At 52.1% G+C, this 16,946-nt stretch overlaps 1 protein-coding gene across 1 annotated transcript in view; it reads left to right on the plus strand.

The window, feature by feature from the left end:
* Window positions 1-4,703, plus strand: part of CDH22 (cadherin 22) — a 138,785-nt gene extending 134,082 nt beyond the window's left edge. Inside the window, exons 11-12 of the mRNA XM_067553910.1 lie at window positions 1,013-1,264; window positions 3,214-4,703. Of these exons, the coding sequence (XP_067410011.1) occupies window positions 1,013-1,264; window positions 3,214-3,752 (791 nt within the window). The 3' untranslated portion in view covers window positions 3,753-4,703. The remainder of the gene's footprint in view (window positions 1-1,012; window positions 1,265-3,213) is intronic.
* Window positions 4,704-16,946: the final 12,243 nt, after the last annotated feature.

Below are 16,946 nucleotides of genomic sequence, written 5' to 3' on the forward strand. Positions count from 1 at the left end.
CCCAGATAGCTTGGAATACGGGTCAGAATCGCTCTCCCAGTGTCCAGGCCTGTGTCAGCGGCCAGCAAGCAGCGGCTGTTAACAGCATCTGGCTGCTCTTTGCCTGGGGCGTTGTTTTCCTTTGGTATGGATTGTGTTTTTTAAAAGGTGTTGAAGTACCTTGAGGCCGGGCTGGCAGAAGACATGACAGGAAGGCTGGAAGAGCTCCTCCTTCAGGAAGTTAGAGGGGGTCCTGAGACACTCCCGAACCTCAGACTAAGACCTAGACCTGCTCTAGGAATTGTTTGGGGGAAGCTCCATGGCCTGGTATGCGGGAGGTCAGACCAGATGATCCCAATGGGCCCTCCTGGCCTTGGACTCTAGGAATAAACCTGGCCCCTGTGCCCTGTGGCTGAACTAGTTGGCCTAGGAGCTGCGTCTCTGTTCCTGTGACTGTCCTGGACCCCCTCTCAGTGTCTGAGGCCTTGGTGCCTGGTCCATGATACTTGTGTAATGAAAACTGCAGCCATCAAAAGACTTGCTGGAAATGCTTGTGCTTCCTCTGCTTTGTTGTATTATTTATGCGAGTGTGTGATACCCGTGTGCTGCGGCTGCCGCCCATCTCCTCTGTCGCCATTAGACTCACGTCTGTGCCATGCGCTTGGTTTGTCAAATAGGGGCTGCCCCTGCTCGCGGTGCCAGATGTCCACAGGCCATTGGGCTTGTGTGAGAGTTCAGGGAAATGCACCTCCTAGGCCGTGTTTTCAATAAACTCTGAAGAGGCCAGCTCCTGCAGGAGCATTCATGGCAGCTAGGTGCATAGTCACCTGCTCTCCATGTGCGAAAATATACGCCAGATCAGCCTTGAGGATTGCAGGCAGCGCTTCTGCTTCCAAAGACGAGCCAGAGGACGTATGGGAGGAGGGTGTTTGGGAAGGCGTGTTTCTCGGATACAGGCAGCGAGGGCTGTTTGGTGAAGCTCTCTCTCTGGTGCCGCAAGTGACACTGCCTGTGGGTTTCTTGCTCTCTGCAGACAACACGGCCGCGGTGCACACGCAACGAATGGGCTTTAACCGCCAGGAGCAGGACATTTACTTCCTTCCCATTCTGGTGGTGGACAGCGGGCCCCCAGCCCTGAGCAGCACGGGGACTCTGACCATCCGGGTGTGTGGCTGTGACAGCACCGGGGCCATCCAGTCCTGTAACAGCACTGCCTACGTCATGTCTGCCGCGCTGAGCCCCGGGGCCCTCATCGCCCTCTTGGTTTGCATCCTCATCCTGATCGGTGAGTGTCTCACAGTCCACCTCTCTGTAACCATCCTCTTCCTCTCATCCTCCCCTCCACCACTCTCGCCTCTCTCTCTCATACAAAGAGGTGAGTGCAGCTGTCTGTGGGCTGGAGTTAGGCTGACCAGATAGCAAATATGAAAAATCAGGATGGGGGTGGGGGGCATTGGGTGCCTGGGTAAGACAAAGCCCCAAATATTGGGACTGTCCCTATAAAATGAGGACATCTGGTCACCCTAGGCGGAGTGTCCCTGCTATTTGGCACCAGCCACCCAACAGCTTCTCACCTTTGCCACCTGATTCCTTGATGGTTTTCAGCCGAATGGGAGAGGCAGTAACTCCACCTCTCCCACAGGGAGAAGCCTGACAGAACTGATTTCAGGAAACAGGGATCCCAGCAGGAACCCATCCATCCCAAGACGTTTCCGTGCACAGAGCTCACTCCATGCCAAGGTCCCAGGCTGAGATCCTCCAGAATTGGGTTATGGAAGTGTCCCAAGTGACCTGCAGATGGATAGGCAGGCACCCCGTGTCACCACATTATACATACAGGCAAAAGCTGGAGAATTGTGCTAGCCTGTGTTTTAACACCCCCTGTGCTGGCATCCTGGAGCGCTACTTTTGGAGAGAAAGGACAGTATTTCTGTTGCAGTGGCCCTGCCCCAAGTTGCTTACAGTCTAACTGAAGACACGCAGGTGTCTCAAGCACTCAGTGGAAGCCAGGGAAGGCAACAGTGATGCTGCAAGATATTGTGCAGTGAAAGGCCCTGCAGGGGCAGGTCAGCATTAAGATATAAATAATCCAGGAATATAATTGTTGTCCGTGTCCCTGTGATGACTGATACGGGGGAGGGAGCCCCCGCCTCTCCCTATGCGTTAGGCTCCATGCCTGGGCGGGTCCATGGCTCCTGTGATATTCGTCTGGCTGAGACCTGTTCTGCGGGGTGTCAGTAGTTACCTTGGGCAGGAAGATCCCTCCACACAGTACGAGTCTGGGAACGTGCCCATGCCTCCAGTCCTGGGCCTGGGCATGCACAGATGGGCTCACAGGTCTTTCTGCACATGGAAAGAAAGGGAGGCGCTCCCAAATAGGGTGGTGCTGTTAGGAGCCTCATAATTAAAATAACAGAGATGATAAACAGCCACTTGAAACCCTGAGGGTCACTGCTGGCTGAGCAGCTGGCACATGAGCAGTGTCAGGGAATATACAGGACCCAGGGCATTGCTGGGTAAAGTCTCTGTTTAGAAAACCCTTTCCACAGGGTGCACTTTACATCGGTTTCATTTCCCAACAGAGTGCAAACAAATTTGTGCCTGATTGCCCACAAACGACTAAAGGGCACGTCGGCACTCTAAAGGTGATGGGTGAATAGATGATCATCCAGGCTACATCTGCATCTTGCTGCTCCCACTCTGCGCCATCTGCTCCAGCATCACCCTCCAGCCATCCCTTTTCTCCTTGTCTTCTCCAGAACCCATCCTTCCATCTCTCTGGCACCTTTCCCTCCTGGGGGTGAGTGCCCTGGGGGCTGTGCCGCATAGAGAATGCAGCTGCCCCAGTTCTCTCTGACATAGAATGGTTGTAACTGTAACCCCAGCACAGAGACCAGTACTAGCTCCAGCTTGCGCTGTCCCCCATGGGGGACCCAGGCACGGCGACAGCAGAATGCAGTCACCAAGGACCAAGCCCTTCGTTGGCGAACTGGCCAGTAACACTGAGTCACACCAGCCAAGAGGGCTGCAGCTCTCAGCTTCCCTGCCTGGGACCATGTTCTCCTGCCATGAGCGGGCCATTTGGGCTTCATGTCCTTTGCCCTGCACACCAGCCCTGAATACAGGAAGTCCCTCCACTGCCATGGAGGGAGCAGTTCATGCTCACTGTCTGCCCACTCCCAGAGCTCATCTCCCCAGCCGTACTGCCCCACTAACGGCTGTTTCCCTTTCCAGTGCTGGTTCTCCTAATCCTCACTCTGAAGCGACACCACAAAAGCCACCTGACGTCAGAGGAGGATGAGGACATGAGGGATAATGTCATCAAGTACAACGATGAGGGGGGTGGTGAGCAGGACACCGAGGCCTACGACATGTCCGCCCTCCGCAGCCTCTATGACTTCAGTGAACTCAAAGGCAGCGATGGAGGGGGGGGGCCAGGAGATGCAGGCGTGAACAGTAACCTGGCCTCCGAGCTCCATGCCCTCCCACAGTGGTTCCAGAACCCAGACCTGGACTTCTCCATGTTCAGAGACTACATCAGCAGGAAGGTGGAGCAGGCAGACGAGGATCTGTCTGTCCCACCATACGATTCGTTCCAAACCTATGCCTTCGAGGGCTCAGACTCCCCTGTCCCATCCTTGAGCTCCATCAACACCTGGTCCACCAGCTCAGAACAGGACTTCTCCTATCTGAGCAGCTGGGGGCCGCGCTTCCGGCAGCTGGCAGCTCTCTACGCTGGCCATAAAGGCGAGGAGGAAAGCGAAGAATCCTAGCCACAATTAACCAAAAATCCACAACGAGACAAAGAGGACGTTTTCTGGACTTGGGGATTCTCCAGGCTTCCCGTGTCTTCGAGGGCTGCTGCGGAAGCAAGCTCAGGTCAAACAATAAGGACAATATGCCATCCAGATAGCAGAGTCCCTCCACCACCCACCCTGGCACGGAAGGAGAGGCATCAAGGACCATTTTAGACGGGGGGAGTGATGGCTTTATGCTGTGCTCTTTGTTAGCCGCCTCTTATTAGAGGCTCTGTAGCACACACGTAAGGAGGCTGAAGTGCCCAAAGGAGCTGTTGTTACCATCATAATCTCTTTAATCCCAATCTCCATTAAAGCGCTACACCTTAATTTAAGAAAGAGAAAATCTAATTCAAGAAAATTCGGAGGGGTTCCCCCCACAAATGATCATTTAAATTGATCTGTTCAGTGAGCCCGGTTAAGGAGAGGAAGAGAGAAACAGGAGACTTTTGCTGTCTAAATTGTTTTTGTCACTTGATTCAAAGCATTTGATGTGCTTTGAGTTTTTAAGAGCTTTCCTTGCAGAGGGAAACAAGCTTTTAACTTTTGTTCTGTTTTGTCCCCCTTCTATTCACTAACGTCTCTGAGTCTCTTTCTTCTTTCCTTGTATTTCAGTTCCTCTCATTCTGGTGAGCTGGTGTTTCTGTGCAGAATCCCAGCTGCTTGCACTCAGTGGAGCAGTTTACATTTGCTGAGGGTGTAGGAGGCCCCATGCTGCTCCCTGGGTTAGATCCTTGAAAGAGGGATTTTTACACTAGGGTAAAACATTTTACTTCCGAAATGGGTTTGTGTTTCAGCTCATGGTTTTTATTAGAATGTTCCTGTCGATTTTTGCCATTGATCACAGATATTTATGTTTATACCAACATCCCCCTCACAGCCCATCTCCCCCTCCTGCTTAATCAATAGTGAAGTCATTCTTTTGTGGTTCTGGCATCCCAATGTCCCCATGGCAACAAACTGTGATGTCACTAATACAGGACTATGCCTATATGGCTGGCCTCAGTGGACAGTGAAGATGCAATGTGAAGGAGGAAGCTCTCTGAGCCCATGTCTTAGCAAAAGGGACTGCAGAGCATCCCCTAAAGGACAGCTCTTTCTGTGGGAAAGTTCTCAGCCAGCCCTTGGGCCTGATGTTTCAGGCTCAGGATGGGTGGCAATGCACAGCTCTCACAGCACACTGCGTCAGCATCACCGAGCGGGGAAGCCTTGGTGGCTGAGAAGGGAGGGAGTCTCTTTGGCCTATCCAGTACTTGACAGGAGTGGAAGCTGGTGCCAGCTGCATGTGTGGTTTTGTGAGCTGGATGCTCTCTCTAGCAGGGCCAGGCCTGATGACACCAACAACGCATTGCACCTAAGCCACTGACTAGCTCTCAGCTGGTCACAGCGTTCGATGCCTGCAGCGCTGGGGTGGAGGTGACAGGCCACGTGGAGGTGGAAAACACCACGGGCCATTAGCAAAGCCCAGCCATGCAATCCCTCCAGCCTTTTTTTTTTTTTTTTTTGGCAGGTTTGCCCTAGAGTGAAAGTCCCTTTGGGTGTCCACAGACCCTGCTGGCAGGTAGAGCTTTGTGTCTGCAAGGGTGAGCCGAGGGCTTCGGAAAAATTACCAGAGAATATGAGACACCAGCGGTCACCTGAGGAGCTGGTCAAAGTATTAGCAAAATGCAGTACCAGGAAACGTAGTGAGGTGAATTCGGAGCTGCTGGCGTGGCTGGGGCTGAGCCATGTGAGATCTGTTTGGTTTCTCGCTGGGGTCAATGAGATGGGAAAGCAGGCACATTCTGTCCTAGTGCCACGGTCCACAAAACGGCATTTGAGGGACATGCTGCACATCCCAGGGCCTTTCTCAGCTCCATGACATTGGCAGAGTAAATTCCCAGCTAAGAGAGTCCTGTTCAACGGGACGCACAAGCAGCTTCTTGTCGCTGATGTGGGAAAATCAATGGCATAATTGATACATAACTGATAACGGCCTCCCAGGCTTGTCATAGGATAACAGTCATTGGGTTTGTCCCCTTAGCCTAGCCACAGTCAGTATTTTTCTGAGCTGCCAGTTTTTTGGAGAATGGTTGAATAGAAAGGTGTGTGCGTGTTCCTGTCACGCTGCCTTTTGTGGTGCCCGGAGCTGCAGAGGAGCCCCATGCTGTGGTATGGAGGGGCTAGAAGGACAGTTAGACAAATAATAGCCTCTGCCTGTTGTTCCTGTGACAACAATTTCCCCTCCCGTGCTGCAGCCAGCCAGGGCTCCCACACTGTTGAGCATGTTTTGGAGAGACCCGCCCAGGCCAGCCAGAGTTAAGCATTTAAACCTGGGACCAGCAGAGCTGCTCACTCTTGGGTCCCGCCCGGCTGCAAAGGACGGGGAGCAGCCCCGGCTCGGGATCGGTGCTTGCTCAGGCCCTGGGTGCCACATGTTGGCGTCTTGGCCCTTCACTGTGATTTCCCCCCACTCATTTTGGAGAAGCAGCCAGCTAAATGGTCTGTTTCTTTGACCAGGCAAGCAGTCAGGCAGGCTTTACTCCAAGTGACTGCCCTCCCACCCCAAAGCACTGCCTCTGAGCATGCTCAGTCACTCACAGACTGCCACCAATCCAGGAATAAGGGAATGGAGAAAGCCTTCTCTTTTCTCAGGAACTTGGTTGTGTTGGCCCTCTGGGAAAAGAACCAGGCTGCCCAATGCCCTGCTGAACGGCCTTTCCTCGGGGAAGGGCCTCCTGCACTTGCCAGGCATTGTCTAGCAGAGGATGCAGTCTAACAGGGTATGTATACCAAACTGGCTTCCAATTGTTGTGCACCATGGACCAGCCAAACCCACCCCACACACACATTCCCCCCCCCCCCACCCCCCCCAACACACACAAACTCTTCTGCATTATTTGTTATTCCATCTGTAAATACAATGGTCTGGAGCAGCCAGGCTCAGCTGCTGTCTGGGATCAGGTTGCAGAGGTGCTCAGGCAACACTGGTGGTTTGGCTCCCTCACCGCACTGTGCTCATGAGCACTCTGCAGGACGGAGCTGGTCGGCTGTTTGGGTGTTTGATGATGTCACTTTTTCCGCTCTATCCAGACATAATCAGGAGGTTGATTTTCTCATCCTTGTTATTTTTTCAAGGTCTTTTTAGGACCTGGAAATAAATTATTTCCTTGTCGTCTAGCCTGTCTTATTTACTTCAGTTATCTTGTTTCGTTTTGTTTTCTTGTATTGTATTTGTAACGCACTCTTAGTAAGCGACAGCTCACCAGGGGGAGGAATCCCGCCACGCAAGCTATGGACACACCAGGCCCAGGCCATCCTCCGGCAGAGAGCAGTCTGCAGAATCGGTTTGCTCTCTCTACAGCTTCCCAGGGACAGGACACCGCTTGTCTGGACACTTCTCGTTTTTTCTAAAAATGCTCATCAGAAAAAGCTTCTCCTAGAAAAAAGTCAAGTTTCCTGTCCTAGTTTGAACAAATGGTGACAGTAAAATGTGCTTGGCACAGGTGCAGGAGGGACATGCTGAATGTGTGAAAATTCCACACTCGGCCCCTGACCTTGAAAATGAATCCACTTGTGCAGTCCCAATGGGATTCCACAGAGCCAGGTGGGTCCAAGCAGAGGGATCCCTGGAAGATCAGAACCTACAAATGTCCCCGTGTCCCTCTTTAAAAACAAAACTCAAAAATAGCTTGAAGTGCAACACAGTAGCTGAGCATTTAAAATAAAGACAACAGGAATGCAAGAGAGAGGGTCCTTGCAGCCACGTTCCCTCCCCCTCATGGTGTGCGCACGACTTCGTATTTGCTGTCCCTGATCACCCCTGAAACATGCACATCATGTGCACCAGGTGTGGAATGGGCATTGACATGCTGGGGAGGCATCGTTGCTTTTTCAGTGCCTGCTTTTTTGCTTTTTTTTAATCACTTCAGTCTTAACGTCACAGGAATCCATTTTGGGGCATCTGCTGAGCACGGGCGTGTGCATTCAGGACCAGACAGTCACAGGAAAAGGCACGTTCCTTACCTTGGGTGGCAAACAGGCTAATTTAGACACAGAAAAACCACTTGGGACATAGAATACATCAGGCCACAGGCATGTTTGAGTCACTGCTGGAGCTCCAGGGACAAATACGTTTGCAAGAAGAATGAGAAGAAAGAGGAGAGGGTTCTGGATGGAATCTGCAGGATGGATGCAAGGGGCTGGATTCCTGAGCTCCTAGCGCACAGCAGGATTATTTTTATTCTTTTTCCAGTGTGCGGAGCTGGCATCCTTAAAAACTGCTCTGGGCTTGGCTATTCAGAGTGTGCAGCGCCTGCCCCAGACCTAGCAGCATTTCCGTGCCCAGAAAGTCATGGCACTGGCCAGCTCTAGCCCAGCTGAAATTCAGTCATGCGCAGTGCTACTCCTGCCACCCTCCCCCATCAGGCCAGACTGCTCTACTGAACACCCGCGGCCAAAGGAATCCTGGTGTCGCTGCCCTGGAACCAGTGGAGCTGGTGTCGGTGTGAGTGTGGCACGTGGTGTTTGTATCATAACCCCTGGTTCTCGCTGCTCACGCAGAGAATGGGTCCCTCTTGGAAACGATTGACCCTGTGTCAGTGCTAGCACGGGGGCATTACCAGTGAGGGTTGTTAGTCTGTCACCCCCTGTGCAGGTGCACAACCATCATCAGTGCTGCTAACTATCCAGTTGGTTGGGGCGGCTCGTCTCCCTGGTGCACATACAGTATAGTCCTGTTCTTCAGCGCTCCCCCACCCGGGTTTCTAGTCCTTCCCTTTCGCACAGGGACTTGGGGTCTGGGCCCGTGACTGGTCAGGGTCTCCTCCGCTGGGTTCTCCACAAAGGTGAAGGCTCGGGTTGTTGCCACATGTTCTTGGAGGGGTAGGGGAGTCCAGGCCCACCCTCTCCACCGGGCTGCAGTCCAAGGCCCAATGGTGGGCAGCTGTGGTCTGCACAGTGGGGTGCTAAGCAGCTGCACCCCCGCCCATTTCCTACCCAAGTCTCCTTTTCCCCACAGAGTAAATCAAGAATCTCAAATCAAGGCTCTGATCTGCACGGTCAGTCGCCTGCCTTTCCTTTGTAGGTTTGCTGAGGTCTTAGTCAATGAGCTCCTGGACAGCCCTCCCTTCCCCACCCCGAGCTCAGAGCAACCCTCTGCTCCCCTCCACTGCCTTTTAAGCCCTACTTCCAACTTGTGCAGGCTTTGCAGGTGTGGCCAGGCGGGGCCTTGTGGGTCCAGAGCTGTTTCCTAACCCCTTGTTCTCCAGTGTGGGGTTTGTACACCTTGTCATAACCACTGGGGTGTCATAGAAGTATTGCTGTGTTCATTTATTGGCTGGAGCAAAACTGTCCAGGTGCTTTTTTAGGTACTGAAGTGGTGCAAATACATGATTTTTCATCTTGGTTCAGGATCAATCCAACACCCGTGTTTTATTAGCACCACAGCTCAGGAAGTGAATAGCAAACTGGTGGCAGGTCAGCACGACCTTTTTGCGCTAGGGCCAGGAAATTACTTCAAAGAGAGCATCTGCCTGCAGTGAGGGGATGCAACAGTCAGATCCTCCATACAAAGTCTGATGCAACACACAGCAGCTGGACGGCACAGAGCGAGCAGAGAAGAATGCATCAAATTCTGTGGTGACATCTATGTAGGTCACCAGATAACGTGGTAGAAATTAAATCTCCCCAGAATACGACTACCCTTTGAAGACACCGTAGGGGCAAAGCTCCTGTCTGCAAACAGCTGCAACTAACCTTTTCAAGCTGCATCCAAACCAGAGATGGAACAAGTAGGAAATACAAGTGCAAACAAGTGTGATGGGTGTTAAAGAAATCGCTATCCAAAGGGGAAAGATGCAGGACGCCCTGGTGGTTAAGGCACTAGGCTGAGACTTGGGAGAGTTGGGCTCAATTTCTGGCCATTGACTTGCTGTGTGACCTTGCCCAATCACTGCTTCTCACAGCCACAGCACCTGTCTGTACTATGGGGTGCAAAGATCCTGCCTTTTTCTTTTTCAGTAGTAATCTCTGTGACAGGCACTCTCTCATTGTGTGTGTCTGCAGCACCCGGCCCGACGGGGCCCAGTCTCGGTCTGGGGCCGTGCAGCGCACAGCACAGTGGGGGGACTGATCTTGGTTGAGGCCTCTAGACGCAGCTGTAATATGAAAATAATGGGGAGGAGAGAAATACATTGTGGCTTCCGCAGTGACTGATGCACGAGTCCAGTGAGAACTTGGCATTTTCTCTGAGACAACCTGAAACAAAGCACAGACCATCATCCTCGGCTGTCAATTCCTCCAGTGCAAGCACACCTGGACACAGGGAGGCGACAGCTTGCACTGGTGCCACAAGAGATGTAGCTTCCTCTTTCGTGCAAGCAGGTCTGGCCTGACTCCAGCCCAGAGCACAGCCCCACCAGGCACAGGGCATCATAGAGAGACCGATTACTTCAGGGCATGGGCTGGAGATGTTGTAGGTTGAGTCCTTACCGTTCTGGCACGATCTTTTCCTAAATAACACCTTGCCTGGCAGGAGCCATGTGAATCCACACCATGCATTCTCAGGAATTCAGTTTGGCCACAAATACACCCGGTGCCTGGCAAAATCAATCCCCAGCAAGAGACCAGCCACGCCGCTAGAAAAAGGAAGCGCTGCGATTTCAACAGCACATCCATGGGCTCTCATGCCAGTCCTCCCCCCACAATACAGTCCAGCTGTGTGGAGTATTTTCTACATTGATTTCCTCTCATCTTTTTATTATTCCTTCTTGCTTGGACAGTTCAGCAGCAGCAAGGCTCCCTGTGGGGCCAGCGCCTTTCAGCTTCCAGCTCTTCAGGTTCAAGAGAAGCCTCATTTCCTTCCCATTTGACTCTGCTGCTTGGGGTTTTTAATAGACAGACAATGGCAGAACCATGCACTTCACCAGGGCCAAAACCTGCCCATGCCTCCTGGGCTAACTGGGCAGCTGGCTGTCCTGAACACTAGGGATTGTAACGTGCTCCTCAAACTCAGTTGTGTTTTAGAGATGTCTGAGGGTAACGCCCCCAAGAAGGTCCAGTCAGTCTCCAGTGCTCAGGAATACCCTAGGGCCAGAGTGTCAACGTGGGCCTACGCACCCCCAGAAAATAGCCCAAAATATCAGTTTCTGCAAATACTGTGTGTGTACACGCACAGCGGGGCATTGTGTTGTGCGTGCGTACATGCACAGCGGGGCATTGTGTTGTGTGCAGAGCAGGTCTCTCTGCAGATGCAAGTATCTGTGCACACTCATAGTATGAAGCTGCTGTTGTCACTATTCCTGTAATTCTGACACACACACGTATTTATTTACCTGGCTGGATGGAAACACATGATGGACCAGTTTGCCAGCTGGGGTAACTCATTGCAGCTCCACTGATGCCAACTTTATATAAACCTATTTTGCTAAAGATTGACAGATGTTCTGCTGCATTGGCCCAGTGGAACCACATCTGATTGGCACCAGCCGGGGAGCTGGTCTGTCGACTCCAGTGGAGCTACGGCCAGTTGACACCAGCCGGGGAGCTGGTCCATTGACTCCAGTTTTGCGATGGCTAACTTACCCAGTTGGGGTTCTGCCCTTTTCCCTTTTTTTTTATACAGTGGGCTCCAGACAGCCAAGTACAGATTTCTCCGACACTCACCCACTGACCGCAGTCCAGGCCTGGGCTAAGGAGACACTGTGACCCTCTGGGCAGTGAATCAAGCACTACGTGCTCTGTGTGGATGAAGCACAGAGGAGGTTGGCAGGCCTTGAGCACTGTGGCATTTGCAGCTAACTCATCATGAAACAAGCCCTGCGATGTTCATTGTCTTTGTGTTTCCAGACTTCCAGTAAAGTCCGGGCACTGCAATGGCGCATGGAGCACCACCTCTGCTTCCCGTCCCAGCCATCAGTGCAGAGACGCTGCAGCAGAATCACCTTTAAAGGCTGCACATTGTGAAGAACGCTGGTGCCATGTTGAATTCCAGAAGGCCAGGTGTCCAAGCCTCTGCTCGGGAGTTATTTACAAAAGATGGATGCGATCTGCTGGATTATTAAGGGAAAATGAAAAAAAGATTGTGATGTCTGTACACCCCAGGAGAAAAATACATCTCTGGGAACCGGAGTGTGAGCCAGGCTTTATAAATGGGGAAGGAAATGATAGGAAAAAACACTTCCCCTTCCTCCTGTAGCCTCCACGGGAGCTGCTTCAAGGCCTAAGATTCCTTTAACTCAGCGATACTCAGACCTCAGTGGTTCAGGAGCCAAATTAACGACCAACATTACCCGAAAGAGCCGCAGTCTGTGAATTCATGGTTTCATTGACTACAGCGAAATGACTGACCGAGTATTATTGTTTTATCAGCTACAACGGGTTAACAACACAGTAAAAGCATCCTGAAGGGTTAGTAACTGAGATGGGTTAATAACTAAATCACACCGTTTTAATATCACGCTGCAGCGAGCCACAGGAGCGGCATTACAGAGCCACTAGCAGCTCACAATCCTCAGTCTGAGTCTCGCTGCTTTAACTGCATGGTCTGCAGCGAATATCTGGGCTCCCTAGGTTTTGTCAGCCATAACTATTCCAGTTACTATGCAGGCTCCTCGCCTCCTTCAGCTGCTGCGTATCTGCTTCAGGCTCTTATCTTATTGCCTAGCCATCTAGTCAGTTTAGCATCTAGGCCGCTAGCTCTCAGCGCTTGGTCTGTGAAGCTGATCTAGACAGAACATTCCAAATGGATTTTATTGGTGCCTTTTCCTCAGTGCCTCTTTCCACATTTGAAACCACCGGACCACTAGGGACTGCTTAACAGGGAGGCCCTTCCTCCATTCCCTCTGTGCAGACTAGACTGATGCCAAGCAGAAGACGGCATCCCGTCCATTTACCTGCACCATGTAGGAGCTAGGATACCAAAGCAGAAACCTCCGAAGCTTTACCACTCCATGAACCTTCACTGCCACAGAATTCACATCGGAAAACAAAATCATTACATTGTACTTGGCCTTGAAACCTTGCTCCTGGGCAATCGTTTAATGACACTAAAATCCATCCGTCATCGTGCTGACTACTCATTAATAGCAAGCACTGCCATCCGGACTGGACGTCACAGCTTGCTGTTACCTGCTGGTACAGAGCCTCCAGCCTGGCATAACACCCACTGCCCTGGGATGGTCTTTGCAATGCTGGGCTGTCAGCCTCTTCCCACTCCCAGCCTCCGCTCCATGAGTGCACTTCTCTCACAGCCTGCCGTGCTGAGAGCCTGGTGGCAAGCAGGGATTCGAGGCGCGTCAGCCCTGCAGCAGTACACCAGTGGAAGAAACCAGTGGGCAGACCTGTGTCTGTGGTGCATGCCTTTCCTGCTGTACATGCAATGCTGCAATGCTACCGCGCACGGAGTGAGTTATTAGTCTTACTGTCAGAGCCACCCTCGTATCCTCTCTGAATCTGGGAGATTTAACCCCAAATATTCCCTACAGGTAAAGTTTGGAGGGGAGCATAGAGTACAGTCCTAGTTGAACAACAAAGCGTCTGCTAATTCTGATGGCTGCTGCCTGGAAGCTGTGATGATGGCTGCACGAGGAATTCACAGACAGCCAGGCCAGTCAGACAACTAGACAGAGGCAAGCCAAACTCCCAGCATTCTGGGGGCATTCAATGAACGGCATTCCACCGTGTGCATCACCCTGCAGCTAATTAGCTCATTGGTGTTGAGGAGCTTTTGGAACAAACTGAGCTGAAAAGCAGACTGCTGCGAGAGAGAGAATGCAAACGGCTGGCTAACCTGCGGGGCCCCCCCACTCCTGCAGAGAGCCTGAGCAGGCATAGGCAGCCACTCTGCACCTGGCGCTAAAAGCAAATCCCCACCTCTCCTGCAGTGGGAGAGGAACAAGGAATTCTGTCTCCAGCTTCCTCCCTCTGCTGCCCCAAAGGGCCTCACCCTGCTTGAGGGGCAGCCGCTTCCTAGAGTCCAGCGTATTATTGACTCTCCAGGAGCCTCTGTGGGGAAGGCCCTAGGGCTGGCTGGACTGTTACAGTTTCAAGGAACCTGGAAAAGCCACCACAGTCCGAGACGATCAGGGTTAAGCATCTGTTGCAGGTAAGTGAGCAAATGCTACTGGTAAGCGTAGCGTGCAGTGCTAGGGCCATTTCACGCATCCATTGCCCTGCACCACACAGAGGAGACCGAGGTCAGCATTCGCACCCTGCAGCTGAGGAAAGTTTGGCCCAGAGAGGGGAAGTAAGTCCCACAAGGTTAGACAGTGAGTCAGGGACAGAGCTGGGGACAGAGCTCCCGACTCCCTGCCCTGGGCCTCATCCGCTGGACCGTACTACATGGCAAATAGCTTCTTCCGTGTTCTCACCAGTTGTTCCCAGCTAGTGGCTAGGACATCCAACTGCTGTTCTCTGACGTCCACTAATCACTACGCAGAACAAGTGGTTCATGGCCCAGGAATTGTTAATTAATCGGCTGCACTTGGATTTACACAGACGTATTTTTAATTTGCCCAACGTCACTGCTGTAGCAGAACTATGCTGGGGAGATCCACTTCATCCAGATGTTCATTTCAGGGCTAAGACACCAAGCCATTTCTCAGTAATACGCATCCCCTTTAACCATGGTAACTGGAGATGTTCTAATCTCGCTTCTGCCAGGAGAAGCACGCGTCCCTAACAGGGAACGATCCACCCTAACTTAGCCCCAATTGAATCAGCCAATTGCAGCTTCATTTCTGGTCCGGAGTCACTCGCCGCTGACTATTGAAATCCCTTCAGACTGCACCCAAATGAGGCATTAAAAATGCTCATTACAGCCCCCACGGCACACCGTCACTACTCCGAAATAAGGGTCTGCAAGGCTCCGTTAGCTACACAGAGAAAGCTGCAGAAAGGTGACCAAAAACCCAGCAAACCCCACACCAGGAAGTGCAATCAATGCTTGTAATCCTTTTAAATAAAAAAGGTACTTACTAGCAGCTGCCAACATCTTAAAAAAGCTCTGATTTCCCTGGAGAGAGCCCTTATCAGCTATGACTACATGTCATTCTGGCTGTTTGTCAATCCATCAGACTTCAGTGCCACTGACATTAAGAAGCCAGGCGTTAAGATTATCACATTTCGCCGTAATGTAGCACAGATTGTGTTGACATTTGGAATATATCCCACCTCAGGAGCCATTTGACTTCTACACTTTCTCCCCAAAGAAAAAAAAATGCCTTGAAATATTTCAGAAAGAAACATTTTTGTTCTGCGGGAAGCCAGAGAGATGTGCTGCCCTGTGCCACTGTCCCAGGCACGACAGCACGGTGGGAGGCGCCTGGCCAGGCTGGCTACGGTGCACACCACGTGGGATGGAAAGCGCTAACCTCTGGCGCACACTCGTACAGCACACGCAGGCACTTTCTAGAGGGAAGCTGGCCACGGAGTACTTTGACACCAGATTTACGCAGTGTAACTACAGTGGCACATCCTCGGTGCACGGCGCAGGCAGATGAGCCGCGTAAATATGGCCCCGGCCTCTCTCCTGTGTGGTGACGACAGTGAGTGGGTTGCTGTCCAACATAGGGTCTATAGAGCAATTGGATCTCAAGGCATCATTGGGCAAGGAGGTGGATGTGATGTGTGCTGCCACATGCCCCCAGCTCCCAGCAGAGCTTTCCCAAGCGTGTTCCCATCAGTAAACTTGCAGGCCCATGTGCTAGAATTTCCATGTTCCAACTGGGCTTGGTGTGTAAATTCAGTCACTTGTGCATGCAGGTCTTAGTGCCCCAAAAGGCATGTGCAGATCTGCATGCGCATAATGAGGGCCACTTCCTGAGTGTGTTCCTTCAAGTTAATCACAAGTCTTTCTTCTGAGTCTGGTGAGAAACTTAACTTATTACAGCCTCCTCTCTTCAGTGAAATCCCCAAATCCCATGCGCCATGCACAGGAGAGCTGTAGTGAGAAATGCTCCCAACCAGGCCAGGCAGCTGTGCCCCACAATGGCAGGGGGCAGGCGAGGAGGGGCTGCGGTTCTACATAAACAGTTACAGCTTTAGTCCCTTTTTCTGGACTCCCATCACTGTAGAGGACCAGCTATACAGAGCGAGATCCATGCCAGGCGATGCTTTGGAGGGGGATCCTGGCTCGCGCACATGGAAAGGAATGATGGTAAATGACCTGAAATGAATGGATTAATCTCTTTAAAGAACTGTGAAACCATTTTCCAAAAAAAGTTAATCTAGTCTCAATGGCGCGAGTGCTTTTCCCAGGCTCCAATCAATATGTGGTCGCTCGCTTTTCATACGTAATTCACAGTAATTGCAAAGGAGCGTTTGCTAAAGAAAATGCCATTCCAGAAGCAGAGATGCTAAGAGACGGACGAGGATCAATTAGCTTTAAATCCCAGAGCAGCAAGCACTGTCGAGTGTGCAGGCGAGATGGAGACATTTCGGGAGTCGTGGGCTCTGTATGCTGGATTCTCCTACTCAAAGTGGCAGGAAATATCGAAGCTAAGACTGACGTGATGTCATGTCCTTCCTGTTCATTCGAAGGCCTGTGCTGCCTCCAGATGGAGCTGGAAGGGGAGCTACGTTCTGCTGGCCCTTTGCCAGTGGAAGCTAGACGGAAGATGGATCACAAAATTAGAAGGTTAGGAAGAGGAATAAAATGGAGCCGATGACACAGGTGTTTCCTACAGTTACAGCAATGAACCTTGCTCTGATCCACAGAAGCAGTGCATTGCAGAGCCTGCCGCAGGCTGCCCAGGGAGAAGCTGTCAGGCAGGGTAGGGAAGAAACCCTTCCCTGGTGCCTGGGAAGGTGCTGAAGCATCAGGCGCTGGCCTCCCTAGGCAGAGCAGGAGGGTCGCTCCCTGTCAGCGTCACAGGGTGAGTTAGCGCAGCAGGATCGGATGGGGACACCCAATGGGGAGCTGGCCCTGCCCACCTGTGAGCCTAGGGCCCCGTTCTGCATCCTGAACTCACAGGCGTAGCACTTCCCGGTGGTGTAGGAGCCAGGACAAGGCCTATGCTCCATGTAACCCCACGCAGACACTGAGGACTTGAATTTCCCCCATGAGCAGTTGCTTGTGCATCATCCCATTGCCGAATGGGGCCCTAGCCAACGCCCAGCTCCCAGCAGGAAAGCCGAGCGGCGTGTGTGAGCGCTGCACCCCACTGCCAGCTGTGCAGGCGCCCAGCACAC

This window comes from Emydura macquarii, unplaced genomic scaffold, assembly GCF_026122565.2.
Source record: "Emydura macquarii macquarii isolate MOO-44397 ecotype Brisbane River unplaced genomic scaffold, CSIRO-AGI_Emac_v2 contig_1483, whole genome shotgun sequence".
In the NCBI taxonomy this organism is placed as follows: Eukaryota; Metazoa; Chordata; order Testudines; family Chelidae; genus Emydura; species Emydura macquarii.